The sequence below is a fragment of the Alnus glutinosa genome, chromosome 12 (assembly GCF_958979055.1).
Source record: "Alnus glutinosa chromosome 12, dhAlnGlut1.1, whole genome shotgun sequence".
Classification (NCBI taxonomy): Eukaryota; Viridiplantae; Streptophyta; class Magnoliopsida; order Fagales; family Betulaceae; genus Alnus; species Alnus glutinosa.
In genome coordinates this window covers 18,644,537-18,662,278 of record NC_084897.1, presented here as the reverse complement: position 1 = coordinate 18,662,278, position 17,742 = coordinate 18,644,537, and the positions used below count along the sequence as shown (strand labels likewise).

Below are 17,742 nucleotides of genomic sequence, written 5' to 3'. Positions count from 1 at the left end.
TCCATTTAATTAAATCGGTCAAACCCATCAACCCTAACCTTTTAATTTTGTATTAAGTTTGTGTTGGGTTCACGAATTATGTTAAAAATTGCCAACAATTATGCCGCGTGTAGAATTCGAATTGTGTCGAAGCATGACTACATATTTCTAACCTTAACGCGACCTATTAGAGAGAGAGAGAGAGACTTTATTTTTTTTGTCTTATTCCGTGATATATTTACAATAACAATAATCCTAACAGGAAAAAGTAGTAGGTGAATACATTAATATAAATAAATAAGATAATCAAGCCTGTTTGGTTGAAATTAAGCTAAACCTACAGAACGAAATAATTAGATGGAGGTAGCAAGGAAAGAGTAAATTCCGAAAAAACTTTCACAAACAGACATTATAGAAGCCTTTACTCTTTAACCATTCAAACAATTATGCTGCGGGGACAATTTAGTTGGCTTCCAAGATTAGGTTTCAAAATTCAAATAAAACCCAGAATTCCAATGCATTGATCCGTCAAATCACCACCACCACCACCACAGAAGAAGGGTATGTCATAAGTCTAGGACATGAGATTCACGTAGAAAGCCATAATTCATTCTTGAAGCAGTTATATGATGTAATAAATCTAATAAAAAAATTTGGAGAAAAAAATAAAATAAAAATAGAAGCTTAAGCATGCTTCCTACTGATCCAAATGCATCTATCCGTCACACTTTTATATTTGCCCTTTTCCGGGTCAATGTTGATGATCCTCAATCTTCTTCAAACCCTTCATATCTGTTGTCTCCACTCTGCGTTACAAAGAGAAATATTACCAAATTCATGTGGTTCATATATTATGCACTGCTTGTGCTAAAAAAGAAAAATATATCACTGACACCATGCAACAAACTATATCATTACAATGGTGAACAAAAACTTCCAAATCAAACGACAGGTTAGATTCTAAGAAACTGAATAATAGAATGTTTGCTCAGTTTAACCAGCAATAGAATTGTCCAGAGAAGAACGCATGCTAACCCATCACAACATCTCATGATACTTGCTAACAGTTGGGCAACAACACATGAAGGAGTCCGCAAACTGTTGACCTAATCAAATCACCCAAGATAGACCATACAAATTGCATATTTAGCTCTAAAACAACACGGCAATGAATTTCAGTCACAATGTCATTGCCCATATGTGATGAACCCCTTCCTTTGCTGGACAATTCTCTAACCATTTTATGCCCTTAAATATTAATGAAACAAACATAACGACAACACTAATACACATTACTATTTGTATTTTCAAATGGAATCTGAAACATTATGGTCTCCATTACATAAAGGGGAGAGGTTATAAAGTAATTGAAGTAAATGGAACTAAAAGAAAAAATAAAGCAAGAAAAAAAGGACAAGGGAAAACAAAGATAGATGGTTAAGAGCTCACGTTGTTCCTAACAGGCCAATCTTTTGAACTTTTGTGATGTCAGAACCAGATTGATTGTCCTCGATAAAAATTGTCAAGCTGATCCAAGTTATTAAGATAGATCAATTGTTAATTTTCACGTGAAAGGGTTTTTTTTAAGAAAAAAGAGAAAAGCTCAACAAAACATATAGATTCAACATACCTACGAACATTTTGAAACTTGACATACTTCAGAACTACTGGTTTCCCCTGCAAAAGGATATCAATAAACTATAAATGGAACATAATTTTAGAAAAAACATTCCATTAATATAAACATATTTTATGTATATATATTGTTCAAAAGTTTAGAACATATATTTTTCATGAACAGGAATAAAAAACTCTTGCAGTAGAAGCGTAGGCACCAAAAACCAACCTGGAGATTGTCTGGAGACAGAACAGCTGTGTCACTAGGAGGGAAGTCATTGACATTGCTGCCATTATCATCATGAGTTAATTACAGCATTAGTAACTAAATGAAATATCAATACAAGTAATTCTCCTAAAACTATACCCGAAGCCCATGTGCTCCTTATTTGAATAAAGTTTCAGAGTCTTAGGACCTGGAAAAAAAATGTTAATGTTAGAATACTGACTATAACAAAATCCAACAACTGGGACTGTGTACAGCCATGCAGGATATACATATCTGAAGATAAAATGAATTTAATTCCAATTAAAAAAGAGAATGACAAGAGAAAGGGGATAAAGAAGGATGGCATGCAGTTAGGAAGAACTGTGCAAGGGAATCAAAATCCACAGCATGAAAATCACCATATAAATGGAACTCATCAGAGAAAAAGCCAGCTAATCAGGAAATAACATCATTTGATTCAGAAGAATCACCGCAAAATAACATCCTTGGCAGAGGAGCTGCAAACTCAGTTTGAAAAAAAATAAAATAAATAAAGGACGAGGAAACAAGCTCAACATATGACATATTCATCCTCCCCAAGCAATATATTGCAAGGGTTTATGCCCCAAAGTCCAATTCCTTTTGTATGACATTTTATTTTATTAAATAAAGTTGTTTATTTGTTAAATTATTTCAAGAACATTGGGCATATTACTATTTACATGTATGCATCAATTGATTATTATTTGCCATATACATGCAAGTCCTTAAGTTATATTAAATATGGTTTAAAGTGTGTTAATGAAATTATCACACAAAAGATCTTAAACCATAAATCTCATAACTTATAAATTGTTGTTCGTAGTCAATAATAGAATTGAGCATTCCATTTGACAAAACTATAACGTATCAATCACAATGACCTATCTAGATCATGTGAAGTTGAGACTTTTGATTAATATGTTGGTGTTGTTACAATGCACTGAACAGACCACATGAGTTGTTCCATCATAATGACTGTCGATATGAACAACTTGAACTCTCAACTACTTATAGCATTGACTCTCAACCCTGAGGAATGTAAACTCAAAAGTGAAGTGGAGGTCACTTAAATACATTTCAGAGTGAGATCTTTTATGGTCAAAATCTCGGAGTGTTGAGTGCTCGATCACATATAGCATTGTGGGAACGCTACTCCTCAAGATGGAATCCATGATCCTTTGAGTTAGTCAAAGTGACATGAAATATCCTCTTGATATAGACTTTAAAATGGAAGTTATTATTCTTAATCTCAGGCCTGGGTGTTTTAGTATGAGTTTTTTTTATAAGTGTGTGTTTTAGAATGAGTTACTAAAACTATATGTACAAAGTTTTTTTTTGATAAGTAATAAACTGACTTTATTAAAAGCGTCAGGCGCCCTTTAGTACACCGGCAGTATACAAGAGAAAACATAAAGCTGGAAATCGAAAAAAAACAGCCCAAAAAAAGAAAGAAAGAAGCCCACCAAACAAACCCACGAGAACCTAAACCTACAAGAACAAAGAACCCCAACCCAACCCTCAAGGAACACACAAGAAACCCACCCAAAAACCCACAGGAACCAACACCCTAAAACACAACACCTGTAGCCCACAAACAACCCACAAACTACAGAACCTGAGCCTTTCCTCTTCTACTCCTAGAAGGCACACTCGCACCGTCGTAGTTTATGTACAAAGTGAAATGAGAGTTCACAAGTACAAGAATAATAATGGGATTAAATTGGGAACTCAAGGATTAAGCGATAATGAATTAAAGTGGCAGTTTATCTAAAACTTTAATTTGACAATGGATTATTTCATGGAGGGGTCAAATGCAAAATATAAGAAGTCATTGGAAGTATTGAATAATTAAAATTAACACTAGAGTGCAAATACAATTATTTATAGGAATTAATTATAATAAATAGTAACCTGAGACAAGTCATGAGATGAAAAGTGTCCTAGGCCTATTGAAGCTAGTTTTATTTCTCTTCTAGGTCCCTCCCAAGCTGATTATTACCCGTATTGGGTTTAACCTAATTACACAAGCACTCTAACCCTAGTAGCCGTGTATGTAGAAGGACCAGAGGCTAGGGTTTTTCCAAAGTCCTACTTCTACCAGGTTATATGAGCCTATAAATAGGGAGCTTAATTAGAGGATTCACTCCTGAGAGTTCACACTCTTGGTCTCTTAATCAGAGATTGAGGAGAATGTTTTAAGGTCTCTAAACCCTAACCCTAACCGTGATTTGTGAGGAGGAGCAAGAGAATCAAATCAGCCTCCATCTCCCTTGGGTAGCCGAATTCCTATGCGAGTATGCTTCTCATGCATAATTTTTGTTTTGCATAACTCCATGCCAAGTTCTCCTGATGCTTTTCTTGGGATTTTTATGCTGAGTTTTATACATATAACCCCAACAATGGATATCAGAGAGGGGCTTCAAAAAAAGCATGGATTGGGTTGAAGTTTTTGAAACTTCAGGCATCCACAAGCTTTATGCATTCCCATAGCCCATTCAACTTGTTTTGATCATCCTTGGTCCTTTGAGATGCTTATTAAAATGTTAGGACATTTATTGGATTATCCCAAGTGGCTGATTATATTCATTCAAAAATGATTTATTTGATTGATTTGGCATGTTAAAAAATATGGTTAACATGTTAGAAGCATTGGATCAGTGTTTTAGAATCGTTCTAAACATGTTTTCCAATTGTTTTTAACGTGGTAACATGGCTGGAATTTATTTTCCAACAACATGCATTGTGTTATTTGATTTATTTTGTTTGATAATCACGGAAAGTTTGTTTCTTTGATTATGTAACATGTTTTTTTTTATAAGTTAAATTTTATTGAGAAAAAAAAGCGTAAGACGCCCCTAAATTTTATGTAACATGTTTTCAACAGTATTTAACTTGTTTAAGACATTATTAAATCAGCACATGATGCGTTCTTCATGTATTCTTGAAGTTCTTGGTTTAGAATACATGATTGAATGTTTAAACGTGTTTGATGTTACTCTTTTGTTGTTGTTTATGATTCAAAAATTGTGTTTTGATAATGAGAGGGGCTTTTAAAACAAAAGAAATATTTTTTTTGGCTAATTGCATGGTGGTGCAACCACCATGATGGAGGGCCACGGATTGGACCCGTGGCCACTCCAAGGGTAGGCCACGGGTTGGACCTGTGGCTGGCAGCCCTAAGGGGCTGCCGCACCCCTAGGGGTGGGGTGGCAGCTACACAAGAAAGAGATGCTAGGCTTTTCTAAAAACCCTAGCCCTAAACCTAAACCTAATTTTGATGGGATTTTGAATCCCATTCAAATTTGGATTTTTTATGAGACCTAGATGGTTTGGGTTTGATGTTTTCCAAGTGGAAGTGGGAGTTTGACTCCTAAAACTAAGACAAGACAAGATTCCAATTTAATTGGAATGTGGTTTCCTAATTTTATTAGGTTAACCATGTCATGTTGGATAGGGTTCCAATTTTAGGAAAGTCATTCTAATGTCTAAACCCTAGTTAGATAAGGAACCCTAATGTGATTAGGAATCCAAAGATCAAGTCTAACTAGGATTCCTAGTATGATTAGGATTCCTAGTTTGACTAGGATTCCTACAATGATTAGAAAACCTAATGAGATTAGGATTTCTATCAAGTCTTAAACTCCTATTTAAAATAGGATTCCAAATTTAAAATAAGAAATTAGAGACGATTAGGTTTCCTAGTTTAATTAGGGTTCCTACTGGGACTATAAAACCTAGTTTGACTAGGATTTCTACCGGACTTGGACTCCTATTTTAAATAGGATTCCTAATGCAATTAGGACTCCTAATTTAAATAGAACTTTTACAAGATTAGTTTGACTAGGATTCCTACCCGAACGAGGATTCCGAATGAAATTAGGATTTCAATCCATATTAGGAATGTTATGAAGGGGCAAGATCATAATTGTTTTAAGAAAACCCATTAATTCAAAACATCAAGTGGGAGAGAGATTCAAAAATTGAGTCTCACGACCTCCATTGTTGGTCTAAAGTAATGTAAAGTAAAGCACTTTGTCTTGACCATGAGTCATGCTCCCTACGGAGGGTGTTTTTACTTTGCAGATTACAAGGATAGATGAGATGAGACTACATCTAGAACGACTATACTGCCGTGAAGTTACTCGAAGATCACATTAAATCTATATGATGGTATACACTTATTAAGTTAATGTGATAACCTCCCGGTGGAGTTCTTGTTATCTTAAACGTAAGAGTCCAAGGGAAGAGTGGCAAATTATTAAGGTTTGGTACAAGATACCTAGATGGCATTAATAACAAAAATAGTTCTCACCTAATTATAGTAGTTAATATCACCTTGCTATCGAGGGATATTAATTGCAGGATTAGGTTGCAGTTGCATTTTAATATATTATGATTGTTTGGGTTCCATATTATATTGGTTGTTTGTAAAATTAATATGCCCTCATTAAGTTCTTTTTTTTTTTTCAATTTTTTTTTTTAAAAAAATAAGTCTTCATTTAGCCCTACTGCCACTACTCTAAATCAAAGCAAATTGATTGGACCTAATCACGTGGATCAAAAGCATAATTTGGATAATATGCTAACTAAAGGGCACAATTTTGTGTTGTCTCATCCTTGTCTAGAGTTCCCAGCTTTGGGTGTTGCTCAAGAGGACAAACAACGATATGATCGTTGGCAAAAGTTCAATAAGAGAGCAAAGTGTTACATCTTGACATCTCTGTCAAATGCACTCCGACATGAGTTGCAAGACTTTTCACTTGCTTCAGTCATAACAGTCGCAACCAAATGCGTCCTGAAAGCTGAGGTAATTGTGCATATGGCTCTAGCATCTTCTTTTGAGCTGAAGGGAGGGGAAAAAGAAGAAGGGTTCCAAACAAGATGGCAAGCAAGTTGTCACAGGAGTGAATAAAGCAGCAACAGCTAAGCCTAAAGGAAAGTGTTTCCATTGTGGCGAAGCACGGCACTGGAAAAGAAATTGCCCAAAGTATCTGGCTTTCAAAACGCCACGGTAAAGATTTTCTTTTTAGTTAAAACATGTTTAGTGGTGAATCTCATGGTTCCTGGTATGTGGATTTAGGATACATTAATCATGTCTGCAATGTGAATGCAGGGTTTTCAGGAAACCAGATACTTGAGTAAAGGAAAAAAAATATGCCTGACGCATGAAAATGGAATGCCAGTTCCAGTTCTTTAACTTTCGAAGTCATTTATTTATATTTTGAATTAATAGTTTTAATTTTATCGGACTATGTATCTATTTATAGAAGTTTGATTTCTGTAACTCTTTTGGGTAAATGTTGTTATAGTTCTATTTTGAAAGATACCGCAATAATAAAGAAAGATGGAAGTGTTTATTTGTTCTAGATTTATAACTAATAGTCTGTATATTATTACTTCTTATTCTTATATTTCTAATAACTATTTTAGAACCTACTTCTAGCTCTTTATCATTAAAGATGATGTTTTCTTCTACTAACGAAGCATATATTTGGCACGTACGTATTTGACATATTAATCCAAGTAGGATCCAAAGACTGATCAAGGATGGGCTCTTGGGCCCATTGGATCTTGATGAGTTCTTAGTCTGCAAATCCTACTTAGAAGGTGAAATGACCAAGAGGACTTCTTCAACAAAAGGTTACATGGCCAATGATATGCTTGAGTTAGTACATATTAAAGTATTTGGTCCTATCGTTGTCCAGACACAAAGGGATCTAGAGTACTTCATCACTTACACTGATAACTACTTTAGGTATGGTTATGTATACCTAATGCGTCGGAAGTTTGAATCCTTTGAAGAGTTCAAAGAGTTTCGGGCAGAAGTGATTAGATAAATACATAAAGGCCATTTGATCTTATCGAAGTGGCGAATACCTCTTTGTGGACATTTAGAATTGCTTGTCAGAAGTTTAAAAGGAGTCGTAAAGTGAAGACCCTAGAGTACACAATTAATTATGATGCCATAGGTTTTGGTTCTAGCCAGGGCAAGGCAAAAGGGCCTCTGATGTGATGTTTTAGTCTCTGGATTTTGTGGGCTGGTTTTGTAGGGGTCTCTGGGTGTCCTCCTATTTTTGGGTTTTTCGAGTGTTTTTCCTCCCTCCCCTCCCTCTTCTGTTTTGATTTCCTCTTTGTATACTTCCTATATGCTTAGGAGCGCCTTTTACGCTTTTTATAAAATTCTCTACTTATCAAAAAAAAAGAAAAAAAGAATTACTTGTCAGAAGTTGAGATCGTAACCGAATTGACCACCCTAGGGCCTCCCCATCAAAATAGTGTGGCGTAAAGAAGAAATAGAACTCTTTTAGAGATAAGGACAAGGATGAGTAATGCTACTCAACCTACATCATTTTGGAGATATGCCCTAAAGATTGCAACATGCTTACCAAATTTGTTCCCAAGACACCTGTCGAGTTATGGTTGGGGTGAAAGCCTTGTATGAAATATGTCCACATTTGGGGTTGTCCAGCACTTGTGCTGAAAGGGGTGTCTAATAAAAATGGAACCAAAGACATAAGAACTAGGGTTAGATTGTTCTAAAGTCACAAGGATAAGAAGATTTTTGCTTGCACAAATGCCGGGTTCCTAAAGGATGACTATGTGAAAAATTTCAAGTTAAAGAGTGGTGATTCTAGAAAAAATGTCAAATACTAAAGCGGGCAAATCTCCAGAGTTGTCTGGAGATGATGTGGTTGTATGAGATGCACCACAGGTTACTACTAATAAGATGCCTAGTACCATCATACTGCATCGTAGCGGGAGGATTACCAAGTCACCTAATAGATTCATGTTCTAGGAAGAAGCTTGTGAGGCTAACCCGAAAGAACCTAAGTCAAATTTCAGGACCTATGATGAGGAGGTTAATGATGTGGATGCGAACCACTAGGTCAAAGCTATGGAAACTAAGTTGGAATCCATGTATTCCAACCAAGTCTGAAAACTTGTAGAGGCGCCTAATGGCATTAAACTTATAAGTTGTAAATGGGTCTTCAAGAGGAAGAGAGGTAGATGAGAAGGTTGAAACCTTCAAAGCAAGGCTGGTTGCAAAAGGTTTTTTCTCAGAAAGATGTAATCAATTATGAGAAACCTTTTCGCTGACAGCCACGCTTAAGTCTATCCGGAATCTCATGTGTGCCATGCTATGTCCTAAACCAGATATTTGTTATGCAATCGGCATGGTCAGCAGATATCAAACAAATCCTGGACCACTACTTTGCGTAGCAGTTAAGCACGTACTCACGTATCTTTGAAGAACGAGGGATTATATATTTGTCTACTACAGTGAGGATTTGAGAGCCACTGGTTGAATAGATTTTGACATCTAGTCAAATCATGATTCTTGTAGATCCACCTCAGGGTAAAGTGTTTACTCCGGATGGTGGAACTATTAGTTAGAGGAGTGTCAAGCAATATTGTATTGCTAACTCCACTAGGGATGTTGAATGTGTTACCTTAGGTATCATCTCATTAGAAAGATTTGTCTCTCGAGGAGATGCAGTTATGACAAAGATCACTTCAACTAAGAATTTGGTTGACCCTTTCACACCTTGCCTCAAAAGACTTTCGAGTCTCACTAGAGGGAATGGGTGTTAGATGTACACCAAATTGGATTTGAGGGCAAGTGAGAGATTGTTAGGGTTTATGCCCTAAAGTCCAATTCCTTTTGTATGACATTTTATTTTATTAAATAAAGTTGTTTATTTGCTGAATTATTTCAAGAACATTGGGCATATGATTATTTACATGTATGCATTAATTGATTATTATTTATCATACACATATTAAGTCCTTAAGTTGTATTGAATATGATTTAAGATGTGTTAATGAGATTATCAAACATAATATCTTAAACCATGAACCTTGTAACTTATAAACTGTTGTTCTTAGTCAGTAATGGAATTGAGCATTCCATTTGATAAAGCTATAACATATCAATCATGATGATTTCTCTTGATCATAACGATTACAATGCACTGAACAGACCACGTGAGTAGTTTTATCATAACGATTGTCACTATGAATAATTTGAACTCACGACTATTTATAGCATTAACTCTCAATCATAAGAGGAATGTGAACTAAAATGTGAAGTGGATGTCACTTTGATACATTTAAGAGAGATCTTTCATGATCAAAATCTCAGTGTTGGGTGATCACATGTGCATTGTGTGAGCACTACTTCTCAAGATGGAATCCAAGATCCTTTGAGTAAATCAAAGCAACATGAAATATCCAATTGAAATGGATTTAATGGAAATGATTATTATTTTTTTGATAAGTAATTGAAATGATTATTCTTAATTTCAGGCTTGAGAGTTTTAGTAAGAGTTACTAAAACTATATGTACAAAATGAAATGAGACTCCATAAATACAGAAATAATCTTGGAATTAAATTGAGCACTCAAGGATTAAGCGATAGTGAATTAAAGTGACAATTTATATAAGACTTTAATTCAACTATGGATTATTTCATGAAGAGGTCAAATGCAAAATATAAGAAGTCATTGGGAGTATTGAATAATCAAAATAAACATTAGAGTGCAATTACAATTATTTAGATAAATTAATTGTAATTAATAGTAACCTACAGCAAGTCATGAGATGACAAGTGCCCCAGGCCTATTGGAGCTAGTTTTATTTTACATCTAGGTCCCTCCCCAAGCTGATTATTACCCATATTGGGCTTGACCTAATTACACAAACAATCTAACTCTACTAGCCGTGTACGTAGAAGGGCGCTAAGGTTTTTCTAAAGTCCTACTTCTACTAGGTTACATGAGCCTATAAATAGGGAGCTTGTGTAGGCATTAGAGGAAACACTCTTGAAAGCCCACACTCTTGATCTCTAAACCTAGCTATTTTTTGTGAGAAGGAGCAAGAGAATCAAACCAGCCTCCATCTCCCTTGAGTAGCCGAATTGTTATGTGAGTATGCTTCTCATGCATAATTCCATGTCATGTTCTCTTGATGCTTGTCCATGGATTTTTCCACTGTGTTTTATACATATAATCCCAACATATACCATACAAATGGTTGGAAAGCCCCCATTGCCGCTTACGATCTTAAAATCGTGTGGCTCTTTAAACCAGGATGTCAACCTTTTTAATGTCCTAAAAGAAACTGAAGCCACCACTCCTTTGGACGTACAATTATAATAATCACAATCATGGTAGTGTGTCTACCATTAGGAATTTTTGTGATTTTATCTCTGATCAGGGTCTTATGGATTTTCCTCTCGCTGGAGGATCTTATACTTGGTCGATCTCTTGTGATCCTCCCGTTTGGTCCATGATTGATCGTTTTCTTGTTTCTCCTGATTGGGAAGCTAGATTTCCTGTGGCCTCCCAGAAGAGGCTTCCCTGCCTTTACTCTGACCATTTTCCTATTTTTCTCGATTGTGCTCACATTTCTGCGAGAAGTAGGCCATTTAAGTTTAAGAATATGTGGCTTAAGGCATATGCATTCGTGGGGCTGGTGAAACAGTGGTGGGATTCATACTCTTTTCATGGTACTCCTAGTTTTGTGTTAGCTTGTAAGTTAAAGGCTCTCAAACAAAATTTGAAGACATGGAATACAAAATTTTTTGGTAACGTAGAGAGAAACAAGAGAAAGCTTTTTGAAGAGCTTCAAGCGTTCGATACTATTAAAGGTAGTAGGGCTTTGGTTGAGGGGGAACTCCTAAAGAAGTTAGAGATTGTCAGCGAGCTAGAGAGATGCTCTCTTTTGGAGAAGGTTAGCTGGAGGCAAAAGTCTAGGGTGACGTGGTTAAAAGAAGGAGATAAATGTACTAAATTCTTCCATTCCATAGCCAATTCAAACAGAAGGTACAACTCTATGGACTCCTTATTGATTGGAGATTCTATTTCTTCTAATCCGGCTGAGATAGGTAAGCATGTAGTTCAGTTCTATCAAGATCTCTTCTCTTAGACGCACAGTTGGAGGCCTCGGTTGGATGATCTTTCCTTTGATGCTATTCTGGAGTCAGAAGCAAGTTGGTTAGAGAGAGACTTTGAGGAGGAGGAGGTTAGGAAGGTAGTGTTCGCTATGAATGGTGACAAAGCGTCGGGTCCTGATGCTTTTACTATAGCTTTCTTCCAAGCTTGTTGGGAGGTTTTGTGCTTGGACATTATGGAGGTATTTTCTGACTTTCATGCTAGAGAAGTGTTTGAGAAGAGTCTGAATGTTTCTTTTATTGCACTTATTCCTAAGATTCCTGGTGCTATCTCTCTCAAAGATTTCCAGCCCATAAGCCTTGTGTGAGGTATCTACAAGATTATTGCTAAAGTTTTGACTAACAGATTGAAGACAGTTTTGGAAAAGATTATTTTCAAATCCCAGAGTGCTTTCATCAAAGGGAGGCAGATTCTCGATCCGATCATTATTGCTAATGCGTGCCTTGATAGTCGAATTAGATCAAGGGAGCTGGGCATCATTTGCAAAATGGACTTGGAAAAAGCTTATGATCATGTTAGTTGGGATTTTCTCCTTTATATGTTGAGGAGGTGCGGCTTCGGGGGTAAATGGTGCTCGTGGATAGCTCGATGCATTTCTTCTGCGAAGTTTTCGGTGCTAGTTAATGGCTCGCCCAACGGCTTTTTCAGTAGCTCTCGAGGCTTGAGGCAAGGGGACCCTTTGTCTCCTCTTTTGTTTGTGTTTGTTATGGAAGCTTTGAGTCGTATGATTCCAGAGGCAGTCAGTGGGGGTTTGTTGGATGGCTTCAGAGTGGGTAATGCTTCTTTCTCGCATCTTTTGTTTGCTGACGACACTTTGATTTTCTGTGATGCTCACTCTTCCAAGTTGCGGTATTTGCAGAGTCTCTTTCTCTTATTTGAGGCTGTTTCGGGTTTAAAGGTTAACTTGGCCAAATCTAATCTTATTCCAGTGGGGAATGTCGTTCAAGTGGGAAGGTTAGCCGACATTTTAGGGTGTGAGGTTGCTTCTTTGCCAGTGAAGTATCTGGGTCTTCCTTTGGGGGCTTCCTACAAGTCCACTCGTATTTGTGATAGAGTTATCGAAAAAGTTGAAAATCGGTTGGCTAGTTGGAAAAGGTTATACCTCTCCAAGGGTGGGAGGGTTACCCTTATCAAGAGTAGTCTCTCTAACATACCTACTTACTACATGTCTTTGTTCCCTATTCCGGTGTGTGTTGCTACAAGCATTGAGAAGCTACAACGAGATTTTCTTTGGGGTGGAACGAGCGAAGAATTTAAATATCATTTGGTGAGTTGGGCGAAGGTTTGTACCCCAATTTCAAAAGGGGGGCTTGGCATTAGAAATTTGGTGTTGTTTAACCGCGCGTTGTTAGGAAAATGGTTATGACGCTTTGGTAGGGAAAGAGATGGTGGAGAGTTGCGGTGGATTCCAAGTATGGTAGTATGTGGGGTGGGTGGTGCTCCCGTGAGATTGCAGGGGCTTTTGGAGCAGGGTTGTGGTAGTACATAAGGAAAGGATGGGAGACCTTTTCCAGATTTCTTAGATATGAGGTGGGGGATGGGAGTAGGACTAGATTTTGGCATGACTTGTGGTGCGGAGATACGGTTCTGAAAGAAGCGTTTCCTGATCTCTTTGGTATTGCTCGGGTGAAGGATGCGTCAGTGGCTGACAATATGGAGATTTTGGGTGGGTCCATTCAGTGGAACGTGAGCTTTGTTAGAGAGGCGCATGATTGGGAAGTAGATGTTTTTGCCTCATTCTTCCAGGTTTTACACTCTACCAAGGTGAATAGAGATCGGGTAGACTGCCTTAGATGGGTCTCTTCTAAGAAATTTGTGTTCAGGGTTAAGTCTTATTTTGGTTCCTTGACGTGTTCTAGAGGAACTTGGTTCCCTTGGAAGAGTGTGCGGCGGTCTCAAGCACCCTCGAGAGCAGCCTTCTTCACATGTTCTGCAGCTCTAAGTATAATCCTTACTTTGGACAACCTCAGAAAGATGCACATAATCATTGTAGATAGATGCTGCCTATGCAAGCGAGATGAGGAATCAGTTAACCATATTCTTCTGCATTGTGATGTGGCCTCCGCTCTATGGAACAACATCTTCTCTCGCTTTGGTATTTCTTGGGTCATGCCTAGGAGTGTGCTAGACCTAGTTGCTTGTTGGTGGAAGTCTGGGAGATCAAGGAGCGCTACAACATGGAAGATGGTGCCTATCTGCATTTTTTGGTGTATTTGAAGAGAAAGAAACCTTAGGTGTTTTGAGAACCTAGAGAGCTCCCTAGAGGAGGTGTTAAAGTTGTTTCTCCATACGCTGTATCTTTGGTCGATGGCTTTATTGTACCCTTTATCCATCAGCTTTGCAGATTTTCTTGTTTCTTTTTCCTTTTCTTGTTAGGTGTTTCCTATTGTATACTTCCAGTATACATAGGGGCGCCTTACGCTTTCAATAAAACTAAATTTACTTATCAAAAAAAAAAAAAAGTAGTAGTAGTAGGTTAAAAATAAGAAACAAAGGTTGCAAACCACTTGATTTTTTATTCAATTTTTTAATTTTAACAAAAGTCATAGTGTTGTTTCGTGGAAATTTCAAAGAAAATGGACTATGTCAGGTGAATGGTCTAAGCTAGGGGGCTTTATATCTTATAAATGATATTAAAGTTCCCAGTTTTATGAGCGAAGAGCAAATTAAGATTCTACTCTCATGTACTTCATAAACAGTACTAGGGGTCATCTAACTATATAAATCAAAGCTTCTGCTCGTATAAGTTAAAAAATAATAACACATAATACTAGAAGAAGGGCTGAGGAGAAGAAAATTACAAGATCAAGAATAAAAAGAAAGTGTATTAATATCAAAACCATTTTCTATTGTTAGTTGCCTCCACAATAAAATTAATGCAATTTGACTTCTTATTTTTAAGGTGATCCAACCCATATGCCTGCATGGGATTGAACCCATGACTTCGCCCTCCTTTATTCAGGAGAAGATTACTTTTTATCCAAAAGCCATTGGCGTTAATGCAATTTGGCTGTAAATGAGTATGAATTATCCTAGTAATATATTCTAGCACATCAAGGTTTAACATACAAACGATAGTACATGTACAATAATTATAAGTATGTATTCAAAACAATTAAATTGGCGAGTACCTTCCTCTTCAGGTCCTTTGATCACAATAGAATGCAGCTTAATAACTTGAGTGAAAGGTAAATAAATCAAAAGCTGCTCGTCAGCATCACTCTCCAGATTCAATCCATCATCATCTCTATAACCCTAATCCATGGAGAAACAGATTAATTGTTACCATCTTACCTTACATCCTACTGCTCAGTTACTAAGAAGACTTCGGGAAATAAATAAAAGGCAGGTAGTAAGGGCCCTCTGTCCCACACATCTATATCAATAAATAAATAAATAAAATGCCATAGACCAGAATTTCCTATTCAATATCCGACTGTACAAAAATTCATAGTCAAATACGCAAGTACATGGCTTTTATAAGAGAAGCCTTTTGCACTTAAAAGACCAAAAGATAGAAGAATTCACTAGGAAAATATTAATTTCTTTCTCTTCTTCAGCTAAAATCAGCCTTCGCAAAAGTGACAACAACAACAGTAGCAGCAGTGGCAGCAGCAGCAATAATAAATTACAAACCAAACCCTCTATTTTGTTTATCTTTTAAACTCATACTTTTCCATTTAAAAGGATAAATACCTTTCTCAATTTCAAAATGTTTAGCAAATCAATAATACTAAAATTCAAAAGATAATGAATTTGAATAAATTACCTGTTTGAGTGCATTAGGAAGAGAGTGACTAGTGCTTTGGTTGAGGCATTCGACCCCAGACCAGTCTATGAAGTCCACTAAATCAACCTGTGTCCATATCAAATTTCAGTATCAGAATCAGCAATTTCAACCTACACCAAATTGGTTATCTAAAAACTATAGCAACTTAAACTTGGTTTCCAAATTCAATACCCATCTTTCAGGTTTCAATTTTTCCAATCAAATTTCCCACAATTTCCTAGCAACCAAACAAAGAAAACAGAAACAGAGTCCAAATACTCAAATATAACGTTCCCTCATATTGGTAGCCAAATACCATGGGAAAAGAAAAGAAAAATGGAAGAATCTGGAAACTGGATTTCCAAAGTAGAAAGCCCACCTTTTGGATTCCAAGTCTTGTCAATAATTATCCCACCTTTTTCTCAGCAACCGAACAAAGTAAGAATGCTTACTCTCAAATATATTGGCAGCCCAGAATCATCGGGGTAAACCCAAAAAGAAGAATGAAAAATTTGCAATACAGAAACTGAGTATTGCAACCTAAAAAAAAATGATTCTCAGATTCCAAAGTTTCCCAATGAGTTCTAATGTTTTCCCAAAACGAAGAAAATTGGAACTAAGATATTTACTCTTCCAATATACACTCTAACTGGTTGCCGGAAAATTTGTGGAAGAAGGAAGAAGATTAAGAATCATGAAACTAGGTTTCTAACCTCAAAAAAGAAAAAAGGAAAACCCAGTTCCCAGATTCTAAGCTTAAAGAAAAAGAGGAAAGGAAAGCCCATTGATTTTCCCACGGTTTCCGAGCAACCAAACAAAGGAAAAAGAAAAAGGAGAACCCGACCAACTTACTTGGCTTCTTTGAATTGCACTGGCTGATTCCCCAGACATGGCTGATTGTAACACAGAGAGAGAATAATTTTTTTTTACTATTTTGTAAGCTAGAGAGAGAAAAAGAATTGCTGAAGAAGAAAAGAGATTAGGACAGATTATATATGGGCGACCATTGGCGATTCGCGAATCCGACATGCGAGAGGCAAAGGGATCTCGGCAACAACAAAACGACGACGTTTGTACATTTAGTATTTTTGTTTGGACTACGTCGTAAAATTGTTTTTTTTTTTCTTTTTTTATTAAGGTCGTAAAATTGTTTTGGGAACTACAATTACCACCTCCAATTAAAGCTATCACATTCAGCTAAGCAGGTTGCTGAAAAGATTTGTGATCGGGAACAATGATAACCAAATTTGATGACTACTATTTACTTAGGAAATAACTTCAATTAGGCATTGGTTTTTGCCCTCCAATAAGAGAGTGACACATTATCATTAAATAAAAAAATATATATATTAACAAAACTTAGCAAAACACTGAATCAAAACCTTCCCTTTCACTATTTTAGTCTTAAAACAAAAAACCATCACAGCCACTCGCTGCCATCGCTACAGCCCCAAGTCAGAATTGGGGGTGGGTGCCACCAAGCCGCACGGCCACCCCCGGCCACTGGGGGTGGCTGCACGACGGTTTCCGATGTGGAGCAGTGGTGGCGGCGATGTCTGGATCGATGGTGGTTAAGAGTTTTTTTTTTTACTAAAAAAGTATAATAATAATTTTTTTTAAAAAAAGGATTAGATTCACTGTTTTGCAAACAATTGTTTTTTTTTTGTTATAGGCTGATGTGTCAATCTCTTACTGGTGGCAGAAAACCAATGTTTTCTGACCTGACCGGACAAATATATATATATATATATATATATATATATATATATATATATATATATATATATATATATATATATATTAATTTATGGACATAAATTTCCTACAAACCGGTATGTAGGAAGTTTCCTACAACTCACATATAAGATTGACATGTGTCTCTTGGCATGTGAGAAGCACATGTTATTTAAATAGTATGTGCTTATTACATGTTTTTTTAATAGCATTGATAAAAAATAAAAATAAAAAATAAAAAATAAAAAAAACAACATGTATTTTTTACATGTTTAAATGACACATGTCTTTTTTATATGTGAGTTATAAGAAATTTATGTCCTTAATTTATAGACTATTCTCCGTCCTTTTTTTTTTTTTTTTTTCTTCCTATTTCGTTATCTCCACGCAGTCGTCGTCGTAGACGACTGTGACTCAATCTTCTTCTCCATAGAGGAAT

General features: G+C 36.4%; 1 protein-coding gene across 1 annotated transcript; it reads right to left on the bottom strand.

The window, feature by feature from the left end:
* Nucleotides 1–471: 471 nt before the first annotated feature.
* On the bottom strand, nt 472–16,573 carry LOC133883107 (PITH domain-containing protein At3g04780). Its single transcript, XM_062322317.1, has 8 exons — nt 16,422–16,573; nt 15,570–15,656; nt 14,932–15,055; nt 1,964–2,012; nt 1,826–1,883; nt 1,610–1,656; nt 1,429–1,506; nt 472–785 (listed from the first exon to the last, which is right to left on the bottom strand). Exons 1-8 carry the CDS (start codon nt 16,458–16,460, stop codon nt 731–733), a joined length of 537 nt encoding a protein of 178 aa, XP_062178301.1. The 5' UTR covers nt 16,461–16,573; the 3' UTR covers nt 472–730.
* Between the last annotated feature and the right edge of the window lie 1,169 nt (nt 16,574–17,742).